We start from the raw sequence: 18,115 nt of genomic DNA on the forward strand, positions 1-18,115 counted from the left end.
GCAATAATAAATAATGATGGGTAGGTCGACGTTATTATCGAAATTTATGGTTTGCATACCTTGATAAAAGTGTGGAGTGAGCAATTTTAAAGCAACAATTCAATTCCAAATAATTTCCATTATCAATTGTTACTTTATTAAGATCGGGTACGGAATTTCCATTTAAGTTATCGACTTGGATTTGAGTGTCATAGCAAATTACAGTCTGAAAATTACCCGAGTGCCACAGCTAAATCCGAGCACCATAATGTCGTACTTTTATTGCCTACAACTATTAAATAATATAGTAGTGGCGAATGCAAAGTAATCCGATAGGCAAGCAAGCCGACAGAAAAGCAAGCCGAAAGTTATGTAATAGTTATGTAATCTATCAGAAATAATACATGGTCAGCCGTTACAATCAATACTGCGCGTAGTATTATAGTGCATAATGTTTTCCAATGCACCAAAGAAACAAAAATGCGTCAATTTTTAGACATCTAGTGGGTACGGGCCTCAGCAGACCGCTGTCCATGGCCATGCCTCTCATCCGCTGTGGGATGTAATCCGGAAATAGCGGGCCGGTTATCGCGGCGAAGCGCGCCCACCGACCCGCCAGGGGCAATTTAAAATACGGGTATCCGTAAATTTTTCGGCTTACTTGACCTCATTTTCAAAATTCGGCTTGCTTGCCTATCGGCTTGTTTGACCGCCACCTATAGTAGTATACAAGCTCTTTATACTTAAGCTAGGTTGTAGGCAATTACCATAAAGCCCATCTAGCTTATTAGTTACAACTTGCTACCCAAATAAATGTTACAAGAACCCACGCGGAAGTTCGAATTGCCTATAGAGCAAACCTTGATGGTGAATGTTAAGTTGAGCTTATTATTTTTATGCAGAAAATATTAGTCAAAAATTAGGACAAGCCATTTTAATTTTTGACATAAACAATGTGCTGGCCACCCAGAAAAAAACAGATCCTCAATAGAGTGATTCATCGCTGATCTGCTTTGGCGACCAACTACGGGTACTCGATATTTCACAAAAAGTCTTATTTTCTTGCTCTGTTTGAAAACAAACCTTTATTTCACTGTTTTATTAACAAGTGCTTAATCAATCCAAGCGCAGGGATCAGTTGAAACTGAAATGAATGTTATGTTCTAAATTCTTGTTCAAAATATCACCGTAAAATATTGACCTTGATAAGCAGCAGGAGCTAGCAATTGGCGTCATTTAACGCAATAACTGAATGCTCAAAAAGACGAAATATATATCTTTTAGGGTTTTTATTTGATTTTGAAGTCATATTTTGACTTAGATATCTTAAAATGAACATAGTGGTTCTATCTGAAAAAGACAATCTAGAGCAGTAAGCCTAACGTTTGCGCAATTGTTGAGAACCAAGAGAAGATAAAATGCTTCGCGAGAAAAGATTGAATATGCTTATTGAAATGTTTTCCCGACATTTGTTTTCAGTTATTTTGTTATTGGAATTTGTGATGGCAATCTCTTTTATGCTGGAGAATGTGGGAAGAGCTTCAATTTGATATGATAATTTGAATAGAACAAAAAATATGAGATGATATAAATTTGATTATTATTTCATAGACACGAATCAAATAAAGTCTTGGAATAATTGAATTTTTAATACAGGCCTGTCTGAAGAAGCATAGCTATAGATTTGCACAACACACGGGTGGTTAATCTGGTTGTTTTTATACTACAAGGCTGGAAAATCTATGGGAAACTAGCTGATTTGAGCAGTTTCCAAAGTTTAATGAGTCAAAGCTGCAGTCATTTTCGTCAAAATTATTCAGTGTCTTTTCGCATCACAAAAATTCAGTTCCACACAAGAGAAAAATTAAAAAAAGATACTAAAAAGAATTCAAACAAGCTTTTCAAAGATACGCTGTCTCTAGCGGTCACTATTATGCTTTGAGTTCGTATTATCAGTTTTTCTGGATCAGCTAAGAATATTCTTCTTTGTATACACATAGAAATTGGTTTTGTGACACCTGAGAACTTCCTCATGCGTTAACGTAGAAGGAAGTTCTCTGGTTTCCTAAACCAACGTTTCATAAGATTAGTATCAACCTGTAGTGACTTCTTTTAACAACTCTATTTGATACCACAAATCAGCTTAATCCCAAGATAAAAAAAACTTTGCAAACCGGTGAACATTAATCTCATCTGAATTTTATTGATCGAACGATTTGATAATCAACGTAACATTTATCATCATTTTTGGATGGTCTTATCAAAATACTCTCCGACGCTCTCTGTATGCTGTCTAGATTAAATAAATTCCATCTGCAGGATTAAAAAATCTACTGGAGCTGGAAAAAATACTTGAATAGGCTTTTCTGCAATTTTCAAAACGAAATTTTAGTCGACCTGTAACATTCATGTGCTGTGCCTCGACTGTTCCAGTTGTTACGAAGGTGTAGCTTTGTCCACTCTGTCCCTGGTCTTGTACCGGAGTCACCCACCCATTCTCCCGCCAGTCAACGCTGTCTGGCAAACCCTGTACCGAATCTGAAATATTCGAGTAGCAAGTCTAATCGGTATTAGAAAACGCCCAAAAATGGCTATTCCATAGTGAAAGTTTTCATATCGTGGTTACTATTTTTTTACAGAACCGCAATATTCCCCAGGTCGATGTGCCCAGACGGAAGTGACCTCTGACAAACCACCTTCGACCGCACACATGCGCATGTTTCGCTCGAATTACATGGCCTGGAGAAGTTGTCGAGCGCACTTTAGTCCGGACAATGCTCTGGACCATGCATGATTAGTGGCCCATTCGAGCGCACACTAAACTGATCAGAAAATGTTTTGAGCGGAATTGAGTTTGAAGAAAAAAATAATTCAAGCGCAGTTTCTAAAGATTTTGTTATTTTTTCTGTAAGAGACTCATCTATAGTCTGATCGTTGAGATCAAAACATAGGGGTCCAGTTGAAAACGTTTGCCGGTCCCCTTTACAAATAATTTTGAATAACTGTAGATTGCCACGTTTATTGTGGAAAGCTGTCTAAGTTCATCTAATTTTTCAAAAGTTTGCGCCATTGGCATACTTAACACTAATTTGTCAATACTTGATATTTCTTTTTATTAGAAACTTCTTAGAATTTGGTCGTCCCAGTTTAAAAAAACGGTTTTATGAAATGAGTTTGTCATAGCCACATTAAAAGATTTGTTACTGTTTGAAACCATTCTCTGATCAAATGGTTTTGAGCGCAGTTGAGCGTGATCAGAGGTAGATTCGAGCAATCACTACTCTGATCAGAGCCGATTTCACATGTGCACTTAAGTCTGCTTAGGAGTGATTTCCGATCTCACAATTGTCTGATCAGAGGAGGTTTTCGAGAAAATTTCGGCGCACTTGAACTCTCTTGGGCCTGAGTTGGTCTGATCAGAAGTCAATTTTGTGCAGGACGGTCTGATCAAAGGCAATTTTGGTCCTCACCTCAACCTGGGTCTCTCCACAAATCTAGAAAGATTATCTGTGGTTTAATAATACCTTATTACAACGTCGGCTCACTTTCCCATCTTTAGAGGTTAAAACTGTCTGTACATAGCTCAACAAATCCTGAATTTTTATTTTACAAGATTTTATAAATTTTTATTGACGTTTACATTGAATAAAACATTTTAACGAAAATAATTGAAATGAACATTGTGTTTTTTCGGAATACTTAAGGATGTCTGGTTCCCTTTTTTATGTATAATTTATTGAATTTGTAATGTAAACTCAGATTGTAAAATGAATAGGAAGCTCAATAACAAGTTTGTGACTAAAAAATTTTGTCTTGTTAACATTGAACGAAAACACGCAAAAACTTTATATTATACGACATTATCTGATGTTTCAAACAATTGATATTTATTGGAAATATTTAGATCTTCCTTAAGAACATAGATTCTGGAAAATCGCATGGGAAACGTGTACAAACAGTTCGCAAAAGTTGGATAGGTTGCACCAAAATTTTTTTTGAAAGTAACCTGAACTTAATATAAAAAACTGACTTTTGAAAACAATAAAAATATTTACCTATAACTGTTCAGAAGAAATACAAAAATAACTTAGATTAAACTAAATTTGTTTCTTGCAATATTTTGTTTACTTAGCATGAAGTAGAAAAAAGACTTTTTAATTATTATAACTTCATAACACAATAATTAAAATTGCCGGCATATACTATTGAGACTTTCCGTGTTCAGTATTTGCGACATAGTACTTTGCATTACTAATGAGAAATCTTGATATCTTTTATGAACTGCGATGTTACGTAGAAAAAAATAGCTCAAATTCTTCTGCTACAAAATTGAAGGGTTTCCCACTAATAATTCTGGCTGATTATTAGACTCTCATGATTAAATGATTACTGCATTATTACAAAAAGAAAACTGTATTCACCGCAAGTGACAGTAAAAGTGAACACCCAGGATTGACTAATTATTCTCGTTAATTTAAAAAAAAATAACACACAAGTCAATGTCTCGGATCTGATCAGAATCAATTCAATTGTTGTTTTTCAAGACCAAATTTAGCTTCGGCTCACAAAACTCTTGACAAAAATTTGGAGAAGTGTCTGGGGTCAGAGGGGGGGGGGATATCTGGACAATTGTCTGATATGGGTCTCTTCAGAGGTCACTTTTGTCTGGGATTATCAATTCAGAGGTCATTTTAGACTGAGAAGGTCTGCTCAGAGGTCCCTTTGGTCCGGGATAGCTGATCAGTGTTCCTTTTAGTCCTAAATAGTCTGATCAGAGGACTTTTTAGTCTGTAAATGACTTTTTTGGGAGACCGTTTTGCTTTGGGAGGTGTTATCAGAGCTCGTTTTGGTCCAAGATGGTCTTAACAGACGTAGTTTTGGTCTGAAATGCACTGATCTGAGATGTTAAACTCAGCATAGTCATTTTGGCCTGACACATCCACTGGTCAGCCACTATATTTTTATGCAACTCTTATTCCGAACATTGCCGCCACTTGCTCATTAGTGAGCTCAAAAGTATAAGAAACTTAATCTAGTTGAACAAAACTTGTTTTAGGATAGAAGGTGTGACGACAATCGGGTACCAATTTCTGACCTGGAATCCACTGATAGTTTATTCGATTCACGCGGGATTGTCTGAAGTTAAACTCCTTCCACTCTGACAACAAGTAGTTTGTTTTGTATTCCTCCAATGTAAGATCCGCAAAATTGTTCATTCCAGGTCCTGTTTGAGTTTGAGCGTAATCAATTAAGTGATGGAGCTGAAAATTTAACTTTATCAGGTTCAGTCTGCCCTAAATAATAGAAGACACAATCGATCTTTTATATTATGGAAATGCTCTCAAAATGGATGTCATTTCAAATCAGCAAAAATTTAATCTAAAAGGCACCAAAAGTGTACAAATTAGTCCTAAGTTTTGGGCCTTACCTAAATGAAATGTTGAAATATTGATAGCAATCACTAAGTAGTTGAGAGCCTAAGTAGAAAAAATATATTTGCTACTCAAAAGAAGGAAATTGAACTCAAACTTGGAGCCATGTGGCAGAAGTTTTTGAATGATCAAAATTAGTATATGCAATTGAGTTTAAAATCAGCAATATCTTCGTAGATGGCTCCTACGTTCTTGGCTCACTCATTAGAGCAAAGAAGACTCAGCTGCGTGACTCAGCCTGTTAATTTTTGAAAAAAAGTAGCAGTCGGGGAAATTAACCAACCTAGCATTTGAAGTTTCTATTTCTATTTGTAAGCTCTCGTGGCAAGCAGACGAAATAATTTTAAAAACCTGTGTGAGTGACAAAATGCTGCGTCCGAGATGTGTCATTTATTAGGGTAACAGTTTAAAGGGTAATTCTTGAGGTTGTCGTATAGTAAGCCAATCAGACAACAATCAAATTGGTGTCGCCAAGCATTAACTGAATAGAAGCTAATTGGAACCTGTCAGTTCCAAACATAGGCTAATCAGAAGGAGCGGATTCGATATCTCAAAGAAAAGCAAGCCTTTCATCTGTGCTTTAGAAGTTTGAGGACGAAAACCTACAACGTTGACAGTTCCCGAGCATTTGGACTGATGATCATAAACATACGCAAGAGCTTAATCTAGAATAAGGGGAGCTTCGACGCTTTGTCATAACGCAATCGGTAATACTGTCAAAAACTTTGTCGTTAAGCAGCGCCAACGCTCCTGTTATTCGAGGTGCTAGCCTAGAGTGACTACAATGGCTCGCTAAGCAACACCTGAACAGTAGTTACCGTGATTTTCAAAAGCCACTCATTTTCACGGACACTCTTTGCATGTGAGAGAAAGTATTCTAAAACTTTTAATTTTTAATCAGTTTTGGTTCTCAGGTCAATGATATTGGCGTTTCTGATCTTTAGACTGAATTAACTGAAGCAGTGTAATGTTGACCACCAAAGATTTTCAATCCCAAAAATTAATTTTGGCGGCTAAGCAATTTAAAGCTAACTCAAGCAGGGTTTTAGATTGCTTGTGACTAGCCATTCCAATTAACCCCGCTGAACATTATCGAACAGATGTAAGCACCATATATGTGAGTGAGATGAGCTAGGCTCTTGTTAGTGTCAATGCAAACTCCTGAAATTGATGTTGAGTCCCGCTTTCGTCTTTTTCTCTCTGCGTGTGTGTGTGTGTGTGTGTGTGTGTGTGTGTGTGTGTGTGTGTGCGTGCGTGCGTGCGTGCGTGCGTGCGTGCGTGTGTGTGTGTGTGTGTGTGTGTGTGTGTGTGTGTGTGTGCGTGCGTGTGTGTGTGTGTGTGTGTGTGTGTGTGTGTGTGTGTGTGTGTGTGTGTGTTGACAACAACGTGTGTTTTTGTGTTGACGACAACTGCTGTTCCGAAATCCTGATAATTGCTTCTCAACTTTTTTATTTTTTGGCTAGGTTTTTGTTTTTTAAATACATAGTCATCCAGGTATCCTTGGTAGTTGTCTGGTAGTTTCAAAAAACGTTTGAGAAAAAATTCAAGAGCCAAAATTAGAAGAAAATGGCGCGTAACACCACTTCCACTATTCATTGGAAGTTTGCGCTATTCATTGGAAGAGGAAAAGGGCACGCAATCCATTCCAGCACCTCGACTACTAATATTAGAAAAGCAAGCTTGAAATCCTTTCAATCATTTGATGAACTGCAAATGATTTTCGTTACATATGGTCAACAGATGTAAACAATTAAAGGTCAAAAAGTTTCACAGATAGCGGTGAGCACCATTTATTTTCTTCCTTTTAATGCGGTGTATTATAGTAAACTATTCATAGATTCGAGAAACAGTGCCATTTAGAAGTTTACAAAGTACAAATAGATCAGACAAAACCGACGCTCTAAATGTGGAACCTATCTTGTTCGTCTCCAAGCGACTGGTGCAATCTTCAAAGTTGTACAATTCTGTAACTTCGTAAGAGATGATATTTTTAAGTTCTAAAGAAAAAAAATTATTTCAGAGAAAAAAATTCTTATACGTTTTCTAATGGCGCATCACTCAAATAAATTACTGTTCCAATTTGCATTTAAATTTCATGTCAAGCACGAGCATTTGGTGTTAGTTCTGTCACTTTCTCACTCTGTGGAAAAGCCATCAATAAACATTTGCTGCTTTTTGAAGTTAATTATTAGAAAAAGCTCACAAATTAAACATCACTCATATTCTTTTAGGTTTTAGCTTTTTTAAATCAAGAGGTTACTAATTTTAGAAGTTGATTTTCTGGATCTCAATCTTAGTTGTTTGGTAATTGTTCGTTTACTTAATAGAAAAGTTTCTCTAGCTCATTTCAAAATGCCTAGCGCAATTTGACAAGATGTTCAAGTCTATAATTGGAGGAGAAAAAAATTGATTTTCGCTCAAAAAATGGGCACACCCCCACCAAAAATTTCAAATTGTAGCAACAACAAAATTTTATAGAAATGGAAAAATTTCCTAGGCGACTAAGTCTTGCCGATTGTTTATGCTGGCAAATTTCTGCGACCAATATTGTTAGATTTAATTGTCTTTCAGTCTCAGTATTAATAATTCTGATTAGTCCTCTGATGATGCATTACTCAAATAATATACTGTTCCAATTTTTGTGTTTCACAAGTTTTCCCAGTGTTCTAATTTTCTGCATCTTTCCTGATTTTTTCTCACGTGTCGGGGTATATGTTTTAATAACAAATTTGTTACACAAATAACTTGATATGTTTCATAGTCAAACTTGACCCACCTCACTTTTTTTATTTCATGATTATCTAGCTTTTCTTGATTTTAATCTGTTTTTGCATTTTCAAGTTAACTTTACAAGTGAGCTCAGAGGTGATTTTATTGACTTTTGCGCTTTCTATACGCCTGAAGTAAGAATTTTTGAAATGAAATACAACAAAACTAAACAAAAGCCAAGCAAGTTGGCTATTGATAAAGCTGTTACAAGCTGTTATTGATAAAGCTGTTACAATTTATCCGTTTGTGATTCAGTTTGAATACGGGATAAAAACTGATTTTTGGATCTCAATCATTACTTTGTGGTATAATTATTCGCTTACTTGAAAAAATTGTTATTTTTCTAATTAACAAAATTGCTTGAGAGCTAACCTCAATGCTGCCGCCCGGCTTTAGAGGTAATTTAAACATGTCGATTTCAATTCTATGTTTTAGTGTTCAATTTAAAGAAAAAAGAAGTTCGATTTCAGTCTTTTTTGTGTACACATCTGCCTTTTCGAGAATCTATCAAAATTTAAATAGCAAAATCATAACTACTTTTTTGAATTTCAACTTTGTCTGTGTGTGCTTCAATTGATGGACAATTCAGCCAAGAATGTGGATCAGTGAGCTCAGAACATTATGTAACAAGGCACATTAACGCACCTGCTTTTTGATATCATTAACATTTTTAGCCAACTGTTCCTGATGATATTCAAAAACGACTTCGTTTTACTAACAGGAGTTGCCCAAGCTTACTGGGAAAATGTATCGGTATTGGAAACAAAATTAAACAAAAAAAATGGGGAAAAAAGTAAACAGAGGTGCCGAATCGATCAAACCGCGTACTTAAACGTGTTTTTTAATTTCAATAAATTGATAAATTTTAGAACTTTAATCAGAAAAATTCTGACCGTATTTGGATGCCCCGAAATTGTCAAGAATTCCAAAAACCACCAAAAACAATAATTTTTTGGGCTGTCAGTCAAAATGTACCGCTAAACGTCGCGCACGTAGCCCAATGGCGAGTAATCTTGGGGTCATTGCGATGGGAATTGCAGCCCAATTCCAAGAATTATATTTTAGATACAGGATGATTATTTGGATTCACTGAGACTTATTGATTCTTACTCTCCCCGTACGACTATTAGTACAAGGAATAATAGAGTTAACAATGTTGTACAGTTCAATCTTTATAGCTCGTTCTTACCTTCCGTTGGTTTTCTATCCATATTGAGAACCTCTTCACCATCTCATTTCTGTTTGAGTACTGTTTCCCAAATGCGGACATCCACTTCTGCCAGTCAGAGAGAATTCTATCATTCCGGTAATTATCGTCAGTTATCCGGCCGAGGTCTACTTTTACTTTTGGATCTTTTTAGCCTTTTTGATTTGTTGCGCAATCGTAGTATAATTTTCACATAATGAGCATTATATTTCCAAAATACTAGAGATCTTGACGGAATAGTCCGCATTATGAGGCTACAGTTGCAGATTACCTCGAAAACATGTTGATCGCTCTGCACTAGTCATTCCATATTGCATTCCTTCACACAGCAAGCAACAATTTTACCAATAGTTTATATCTTAGAATTATTTATAGTATATTCAATGTTGAATGGCTGCCTGGGAAAACGTGCCTGACAAGCAAATAATCAAACTTATGTGCCTTCCCCCAAAAAAAAGCTTAAAATTGGGACTTAGCATCCGGCCGAAACATTCACAAGACTTTTGATTGAGAATAATTTAAAACCTAATATGAACAAGGAGACTCAGTAATGCGTGTTCGCACATAATGTTCCGACCCAGCTCCTCCACAAACTTGACTTAATTGGCTACCAAATGAGGAAGAGATAGAAAACTTTAAAAGCATACATATCGTTAAACAAACTACTATTGAAACAAAATTATGCCACTCTAGAGGGCCCATGAAACTTGTTGATAGGACTAATAGAAAAAAACACAATTATAGGAGTCAAATAACAAACATTAATTAGGACCAATAGTCGATTTCAATTTTTAAAAAAGGAAAAGTCAAACTCGCATCAGATAAAACCTAAACAAAACAAGTCATCCTATGCTTCCTTAGGAAAGATATGCGACTGGGCAACAGATCGACAAAAAAGAATAAAAAGGGGCGAAGTTCAAAAATACTTTTCAATTTTTAAAAACAATTAATTTCAAAGTGATTAAAATCTTTTTATATTAACTGAAATTGATGAAGTGTCAGTATTATTAGATATTAACTCAAATCACTAAAATGTTCATTTACATCTCCATAGCAAGCAATTGAGACTTATCATTATCCGGCTTACGTCAAAAGACTACAAAAAGAGCTTAATGACCGCAAAAATGGAAAAATTCAAATTTTGCGCGCAAAGTGCAGTCAAGCCGTTTAAACCATAAGTTTATGACTGTGGATATTTGAATTTTTCAACTGCTCATTTTACTTAAACCAATGGGACTTTTCATTATTGAATTAAAGTAAAATAATTAACAATCCTATAAATGTACAAATAAAAAAAATCTTGAATATCTTAAAATCTCGTAGTAACAAAGCTGATATCAAATGGTTTAAACTAAAATCGTTATGAGGATTAAATTATAACTAACTAGAAACCGGTTGTGACCTGTCTTTTCAGACACAAAGCTACAAATCGATCGAAAAGTGATTTTAATAGGTCTGGATGTGCTTGCAGCATCCTTAAAAGCCAATTTCGCCTGTTAATAAAAAGAATAATTTGTAAGAACTACGAAATAACAACGAATACAGCCGGACGCCAAAACTTAATAAAGACTTCTACATCACAGTGTTGAAGGCAAATTGATTAATTATTGGATGTTTATTGCTAGAATTATACGGTTCTTTGTTACAAGAGGACTACCCAGAAATGGCAACAAAATAAATTCAAAAGTTGAAAGGCATCGAAAACTCAAAAAACTCTTTCAAATAAGTTTGAAGCCATCAGACAAACCATATAAGCAAGGGAGAATTTAATGTTTGAATCGATAAAATTATTGGACATAAACTATTCAACGAAAATATGAACATTTTCAGATGCCCCTTTTTCAAGGCTAGGCATTCCTTCAATACTGCAATTTTTCAAAAGACCTTTCATGAAAGTGACAATTCGACAAAGAAAAAAAAACTAAGAGAAAATAGTGGCAAAGTTCATGAAATTACAGACATTTTCTTAAAACAAATATATTCAAAGACATATGGGACATTAGAGAACGAGTAATTGTCTAGGCGCATTTATAGCTTCTAAAGAATCCAATTGATTCCTTGATTGGCAAGATTCTGTCGTCAGATTGCAAAATTGTTTTAAGTATAAGTAAGCAAAGCATAAGAAGCCTATGAAACTTTACACAAAAAAATTTGATCAAAGCCATAAAAACCATGAGCTAAACTATGAAACTGTAATGTCTTCGTTGAACCTCAGTTTAAAATAAATTATCTCTCGATAAATGAACCCTGATTTGAAACTCAAGTCAGTAATTAAGACAAAAAATTACAATTGCCAAAGTTTTTCGAAGAAAAAAGGCCGCGCCTAAATAAAACCTAAACTTCTTTTACAGTAAGGATTCATGCTGAGATCAAGATGAGCCCTGCTTTTGCTGAGCGTCTAAGACAACAACTAATTGTTCAAAAGGTTAAAAATACATCAGTTTTTAAGCGAAATTTTCCAGTCTGTCAGAAATAAAAAAAGTTTTCTGTATCATAATCGAGATTATATATGCAAAACAGGCAAAATTCTAATTCAAGCTCTAATTAATCTCTTATAGCCAGCGAGAGTACAACTAACTCTCATTTTGTTGAGCTTTTGAAAGATATGTACGCAGTTTTTAGGTGTCTACGTCCAGCAAGTTTAAAGAAAGTGGGCTAAAATTGCATATTTGGTCCCATTTCTGAATGAAAAATACGAAAACGAATATTTTTTTTTAAAATTGCGCGAAATATAGCTATAGCCAAAAGACTTGGATCAAACAATTCATCAACCCTCCTCTATCTTTGAGGATTACACCAAAAACACTACCTTTAAAAATTTTAAAAAATTATACAAAAATTGGCCAAAAAACGTGAATAAATACAAACAGAAATCCGTCTACAATACACAAAAACTTAAACGTTCGATAAACCCATGTAAAAAACAAAATTCAAAAAAATCTTATTCATTCCATATTTTTCGCTGGACGCGCTTTCTAATGATACCTACAATGATTATATCGATCGGCCATATTTGATTGATAAAAAACTCATTTGAGTATATTGTTTCTCCCCCCATCAAAGTGGGTCGGAACAGCAAGGTCCTGAGATGCTGGTTGTGAACAACCATTAAGCATTAGGGCTCATATAGTTTCTTTGGCTCTGAAAAACTTTGCAGCCCAATTTTTCACTGAATTTGCCAATAGATTTTAGACATGGACAGGATAGTTTAAGTGAAAGGATTTTCATTGTTTTTCTGAGTCGCAGAATTTTTTAGTCAGTTTAACAAAAATATGTAGATTATGGCAACAAAAAAGTAGATTATGGCGACAATACGCGACTTATGATTCGCAAGTACGCGGAGAATTATTGAGGTTTGTCATCTTATGAGCTAATTATTTAACTGTTTTTTGTGCAATGTTTTTTGAGGTGTCAAAATTGTGACAAATTCTTAATTACTTTCTTTTTTATATTGTGCAGTACAAAAGTCAAGTAAGGTACGCAAGACAAAAAAAGCCTCATGTCTGAATTTCTAGCACTGTGGACATTGCAGCAAAAAAAGCAGCAACCGGTTTTCTGAATTGCTTATTTGAAAACTACTGTAGTTTGGATGTGCTTAAGGATGCTTCACTATTGCACCAGAACCTAACATGGCAAAACTTTCAAAAAATTGTAAAACTGCACGACGAGCAAAACTTCTCTAAATTTTGCATTAAGGTTGTAATGCTTACAATTGAAAATAAATCTCATGATATCAAATAGAATACAATTAATACACACTAGTCCAGACGACTGAACAAAAACGATGCGAAAAATGTTTGGTATTACGGTTTTCAACGTTTGGTAGTGGTTTTCAGCGTGGGAAATTGTCGGTATGTTCGGTTTGTTCGATATGTTTGGTTTCAAGCCTAAGAAATGCTTCGTATGCTAGGTTTTGATCGTAATAAATTGTCGGTATGTCCGGTTTCTTAGATTCGGTTTGTTCGAATTTGAACGCAAGATAATCGTTGGTGTGTTCTTTTTCTTAGATTCGGTGAATTTGGTTCTGAATGTATGACATCGTCGTTTTTTCCCAACAAAATTCAATTTTTTTAATTATATTATAGTCAAATATCAATTTCTATACAAATTTCTAAAATAACTTCCTGATCGGTGGAGTTTGAAACGTACGTCTTGGTCTTCTAAAACAATAAAAATCGATCGACTTCCTTCTTCATCTGTTTTATAAAGCTAGTTCAATAGCTAGTTAATTGTTTGTTTGTTTTTTAAATTAAAAATTTAACAGAATTTGTTGATAATTGTCGGGGATTATCAGTTCATTCAACCAAACTCACTGATCATGAGAACTGACGAAAATAAATCTTTCACTCATTATTTCTTGTGGTTTGAAACCGACGGTTTCCTACGATGAATAACGAACATGCCGAAACTAAGAGAAGGAAGGTTACAAATTTTATGTTCACTTTCTTGGATTTGCTATCTGAAAAACCAAACATACCGCCAATTTCTTACCTCTAAAACCGAAGATGCCGACGATTGTTTGCGGTTGAAAATAACGAAAAATACCCAAGTAAAAAACGCAAGAGCTTTTGTCGTTGTGGTTCAACTAAAATCGAACGCAATGAGGATTTGCTCACGTTCGCAAACAACATTTTCTGAAGTACGGCCATCAGGAGTAACCCGGGTCAACGATCATACAACTTTCTTTGATTTCGTACTAGGTCATATATGATTCTTAGTAATCATACTAGGTCATATATGATTTGTATGAATTCTTGGTAGTCATACAAGGACCATATATGATTTCCTAGAAATCATACAAGGATCATACAAAAAATTTCAAAGACTAAAAACTGTATAATTTTGATTTTCCATTGAAGTTGAAAAAATTTCTTTGATTTCATACAAGGTCATATATGACACAAAATACATTGACTGGTGCCACAAATTCTCGTATAGTGTAGGCAGAGGACTTGTTAAATTATTATATCGCATTTGCAATCCCCATTTGATTCTTTGTGTGCTCTTAAGGAATAACTTTGTGGTTTAAACTTATTCAGAAAACGAATTTGACGTGATATGCAAGTAGATATGCGAATTTGACGTGATATGCATTTGATTAATTTTTTTTATAAATGAGCATGTACAAGTATAAACTGGCTTCAGAGTATGTCAAAAATTTTGTTATTTGTTTGGACTTACTCTTTTATTTTGTGCCCAACTTGCAATTTTATTGGTACGTTAGGGTCTTTTGGCGGATCACAATGTGATGCCGGGATATCATATATGTGATGCCCTACCAAATAAAATAAAAAAAACATAAATGGGTAAAGATTTTCAAAAAATAGATGTATGATTCTTGGTATTCATACTAGGATCATATATGATTTCTTGGTAATCATACAAAGATCATATATGATTTCTTTGGTTTCATGCAAGAATCGTACTAAGAAATCAAGTATGGACAGTATGAAATCATATATGATCCTTGTATGAAATCAAAGAAACTTCAATCCGGGAAATGTATCTAAAATATGAATCCGAACTCAAAATTATGCATCTGTTAACTTCTTTTTGAAGCAGATTAAAAGACAAACTGTTCCCGAGGTTTTAGAAAAACTTAAAGTTCACAAAAGCAATTAATGAAATCTCCTGTGATTTGGAAACCCCTGAAATATTTGGTCATGAGAAATGGCGAGTAAGCTTCTGAAAATTATGGAAATGCCATGACGCACGCTGTTTGGTTTTTCTTCACTCAATTCAAGCGCGCTTTATATTCTCTGAAGGAGTGTGTTTATTTTTCCTCATACTTCCGGGGTCGAGGTTTGATCGAAAAATAATGCAAGATTAGCCGTGAAGAGCGGTGAAAAAAATTTTTCACCTCAAAGCGCCCGCATCTTTCAGCGTTGAATGCGGTGAATTTTTGCGGTTTTGAGCGCTGAAAAGTTTTTTTTCACCACATTCACCTGATTTCTTACAAAACAGAAACTGCCGTACAGGGGTTCGAACCTCTCACGTCCTGCATGTCAAAAACTTCTTAATCCACGGACCCATTTGTCACTTACTTCAATGATATTTCCTGTGAATTTAAGATAAGCGTTGAAATTAGCGGTAAATATTTGTAAGATTTGCAATTCTAGCGGTGTTTTTTTTTCACCGCATTCTGCTTAAGCGGTGAAAAAAAATTCACCGCTTAAAAGTTTTTCACAGCATTCATCGCATTGAACGCGAATCTTGCACTTTTACTCAAATTAACCGCAAATCTTACATTTTTCAGCGATTTTTAGCGGTGACACCTCGACTCGGGTTATAACATGATTTCGGCGTTTCTCACATAGTTAATTATGCCGTTCAGAATGATAATTTCGAACTACTTGCTAAAAAGATCCCTTTTTCTCCATAACAAACGGCGACGCACAGCAGAGACACAAAAATAATAATTGAACTGAGCAAGCGCGAATCAGTAACTTGTAAGAACTTCATTATTCTCTATTCACTAAGCGTTTCAGCTGTAATTTGTACCTCAAAAAGACTAATAATTTCGTTGCAATTATGAAACTTTTGGCGATCTGGTCGCATTAATGTACCTGAATATAACTGAGCTTATTTTCTGAAGTGTATATTAGAACAATGCGAAAGGTGGAGCTTCCTGGACCACCTTTACTCAGATCAAGCTTAAACTCCCAGTTTTATCTCGAAGTGTTCCCTGCCTTGATAACTTTGTCAAACAAAGGGCTCTATCAATTTGTAGTTCTAGAAGCAGAAATTGTTTAATTAATTAATTCCAATAATGGGTATGATTCGAGAGCTTGAGTTCTTGAGTTTAGATTGTGCAAATACAATCATGGCAATTTGGAGCACAGGCTGAGCTTTGAACTCTAATTTGCATCAAAGCAAATGGAATCGTGCTATACCAAAACTCACTCTCGTCGCATGTTCTTCCCCAAAGAATCGAAAATTTAAACACTTGATATTTTTAATCACGAAAAGTTTTATTAAGTTCAAATATGACGTCGTTGCTTTCACTTGGTTTAAACTTTCAATTAACTGTATGTTTAAATCAATTTATGCAACAATGCATACATGATCTTGGGTGTCTACTTGAACTTTAGAGTTCTTTGCCAAGATCGCCAAGATTTTTTATAAATCTTGAAAGGATCTTGGTAAGATCTTGGTAACAAGAATATTTCGTGAGAGCGCTTAAAAAGTTTTTGTCAAATCCCGATAACATTTTTTTTTATTTATGGCGTTTATAAACATTTTTGTCAGCGTTTATAAACAATTTGTATCAACCTTTTTAACGCTTGTCTACGTGTATACGTCTGGCATATTTTTTGGTGATTTTTCATTCCGGTTGTCGAATGACACCATGATCTAGTAAGAGTGCTTAGTCAAACATCTGTGAGCTCATCAGTTTTTGTTCAACTTTTTTCCATTCGAAAAATTTCGTGCGCTCCAGTGTCAGTATGTCCAGGCTATTGTGCGTTCAAAGTTGCCTATGTCCAGACTATCGTGCGTTCATTTGATTTTCCAGACCGTGTAATTTTGAGCGCACGACACCCCCCTTGTGCGTTCATTTCGGAGTCTGGAGATATTAACTTTCGGTCTGGGACCTCAGACTGGGCATTATTTTCGTGCGATATGTTTTTTATCTGAACGCAAAAATAATTCTCATCTTGACCTCATAGCGCAGAGGAAAACAGAAAATAATTGAAGCCAACCGATTACTAAAAGCAATTAAAATCAGCTGATGTTTAATTGCCGGAAATCTCGTATTTTCTTTTCTCAGTAACTTTTTTTCCAATTATTGAATCAAATGACAATTGGGAGGACTAGGCAGTCCATGTCCTAACCGCTAAGCGTACGTTTAATTGCCAGGTAGTGTTAGGATGAGAGAAGATGTGTTAATATCTCTTATTTCCAGTATTTCCCATCAGATACAGGAACCAATTTATTCCCAAAGGAAACCAGGAATACATCTCTTGAACTCAGGTCATCAAAGCGTTAATTGTATCAGTATGATTGCACTCTTTGTTTGACCTATAATTACAATGCCTTGTCTCGTTGCCATAAGTTTCAAGCTTAGTGAAAATGAAAACATATTTTGAATATGGCTCAAAACTTAGAGCGGATACTTTAAATGAACTGTTGAATTGTTTCAAGAAAATTTGAAATAAAATTTGAAATATTTTTCAAAACATTTTCAAATTCTGTTTCAATTGTCGTGAAGATCCAAATAAATTTAGAACTGTTTAGTTTGAGAGTATCGTTGAAGCTGAAGACGATAAACGAAAAACTTTTGTAGTGTTTCCTGCTGAAACAAATCTAAACAAACTATTAGAAGTTACATCTTTATTATAATAAGATCTACTGGAAGTAGCTGTGTCTCCAAGAAAAAATTTCCCTTTAGCGTTTTTTTGCAGATTTGTTCCCCAATTAAACCGTGAAGTTAAACGTTGCATTTTTTCAATTTTATAAAAAAAGTAAACCTAAAAAACAAGTCCGATGGCAAAAAGGTCCTGAAAAGAAAATTCTCTTTTTAAGGTGTTTGATATCCGAAAAGATAAACTGGCAGAATTGAATGAGCCATGTTTTCAAAGTTCCCTTCAGTAAAAATTCAAAAGGAAGTTTCCCACTAATTTAAATACCCTAATAACTACTAGAAATCTGTGAGTTTATAAGATCTCTCGAAATTATATTAGAAGCAATTTTGTAATTGCTTCGTGAAAAACGTACAAAACATTTTTTT

The 18,115-nt window shown here is 34.9% G+C and overlaps 1 protein-coding gene across 1 annotated transcript in view; it reads right to left on the reverse strand.

Annotated features, from left to right (window-relative positions):
* LOC142338469 (procathepsin L-like) overlaps nt 1–16,014 on the reverse strand; it is a 29,355-nt gene extending 13,341 nt beyond the window's left edge. Inside the window, exons 1-4 of the mRNA XM_075388237.1 lie at nt 15,756–16,014; nt 9,370–9,515; nt 5,075–5,240; nt 2,377–2,517 (exon numbers count right to left, since the gene is read on the reverse strand). Coding sequence (XP_075244352.1) covers nt 2,377–2,517; nt 5,075–5,240; nt 9,370–9,515; nt 15,756–15,849 — 547 coding nt within the window. The 5' untranslated portion in view covers nt 15,850–16,014. The remainder of the gene's footprint in view (nt 1–2,376; nt 2,518–5,074; nt 5,241–9,369; nt 9,516–15,755) is intronic.
* Nucleotides 16,015–18,115: the final 2,101 nt, after the last annotated feature.

This window comes from Convolutriloba macropyga, chromosome 4, assembly GCF_964194025.1.
Source record: "Convolutriloba macropyga chromosome 4, txConMacr16.3, whole genome shotgun sequence".
Taxonomy (NCBI): Eukaryota; Metazoa; Xenacoelomorpha; order Acoela; family Convolutidae; genus Convolutriloba; species Convolutriloba macropyga.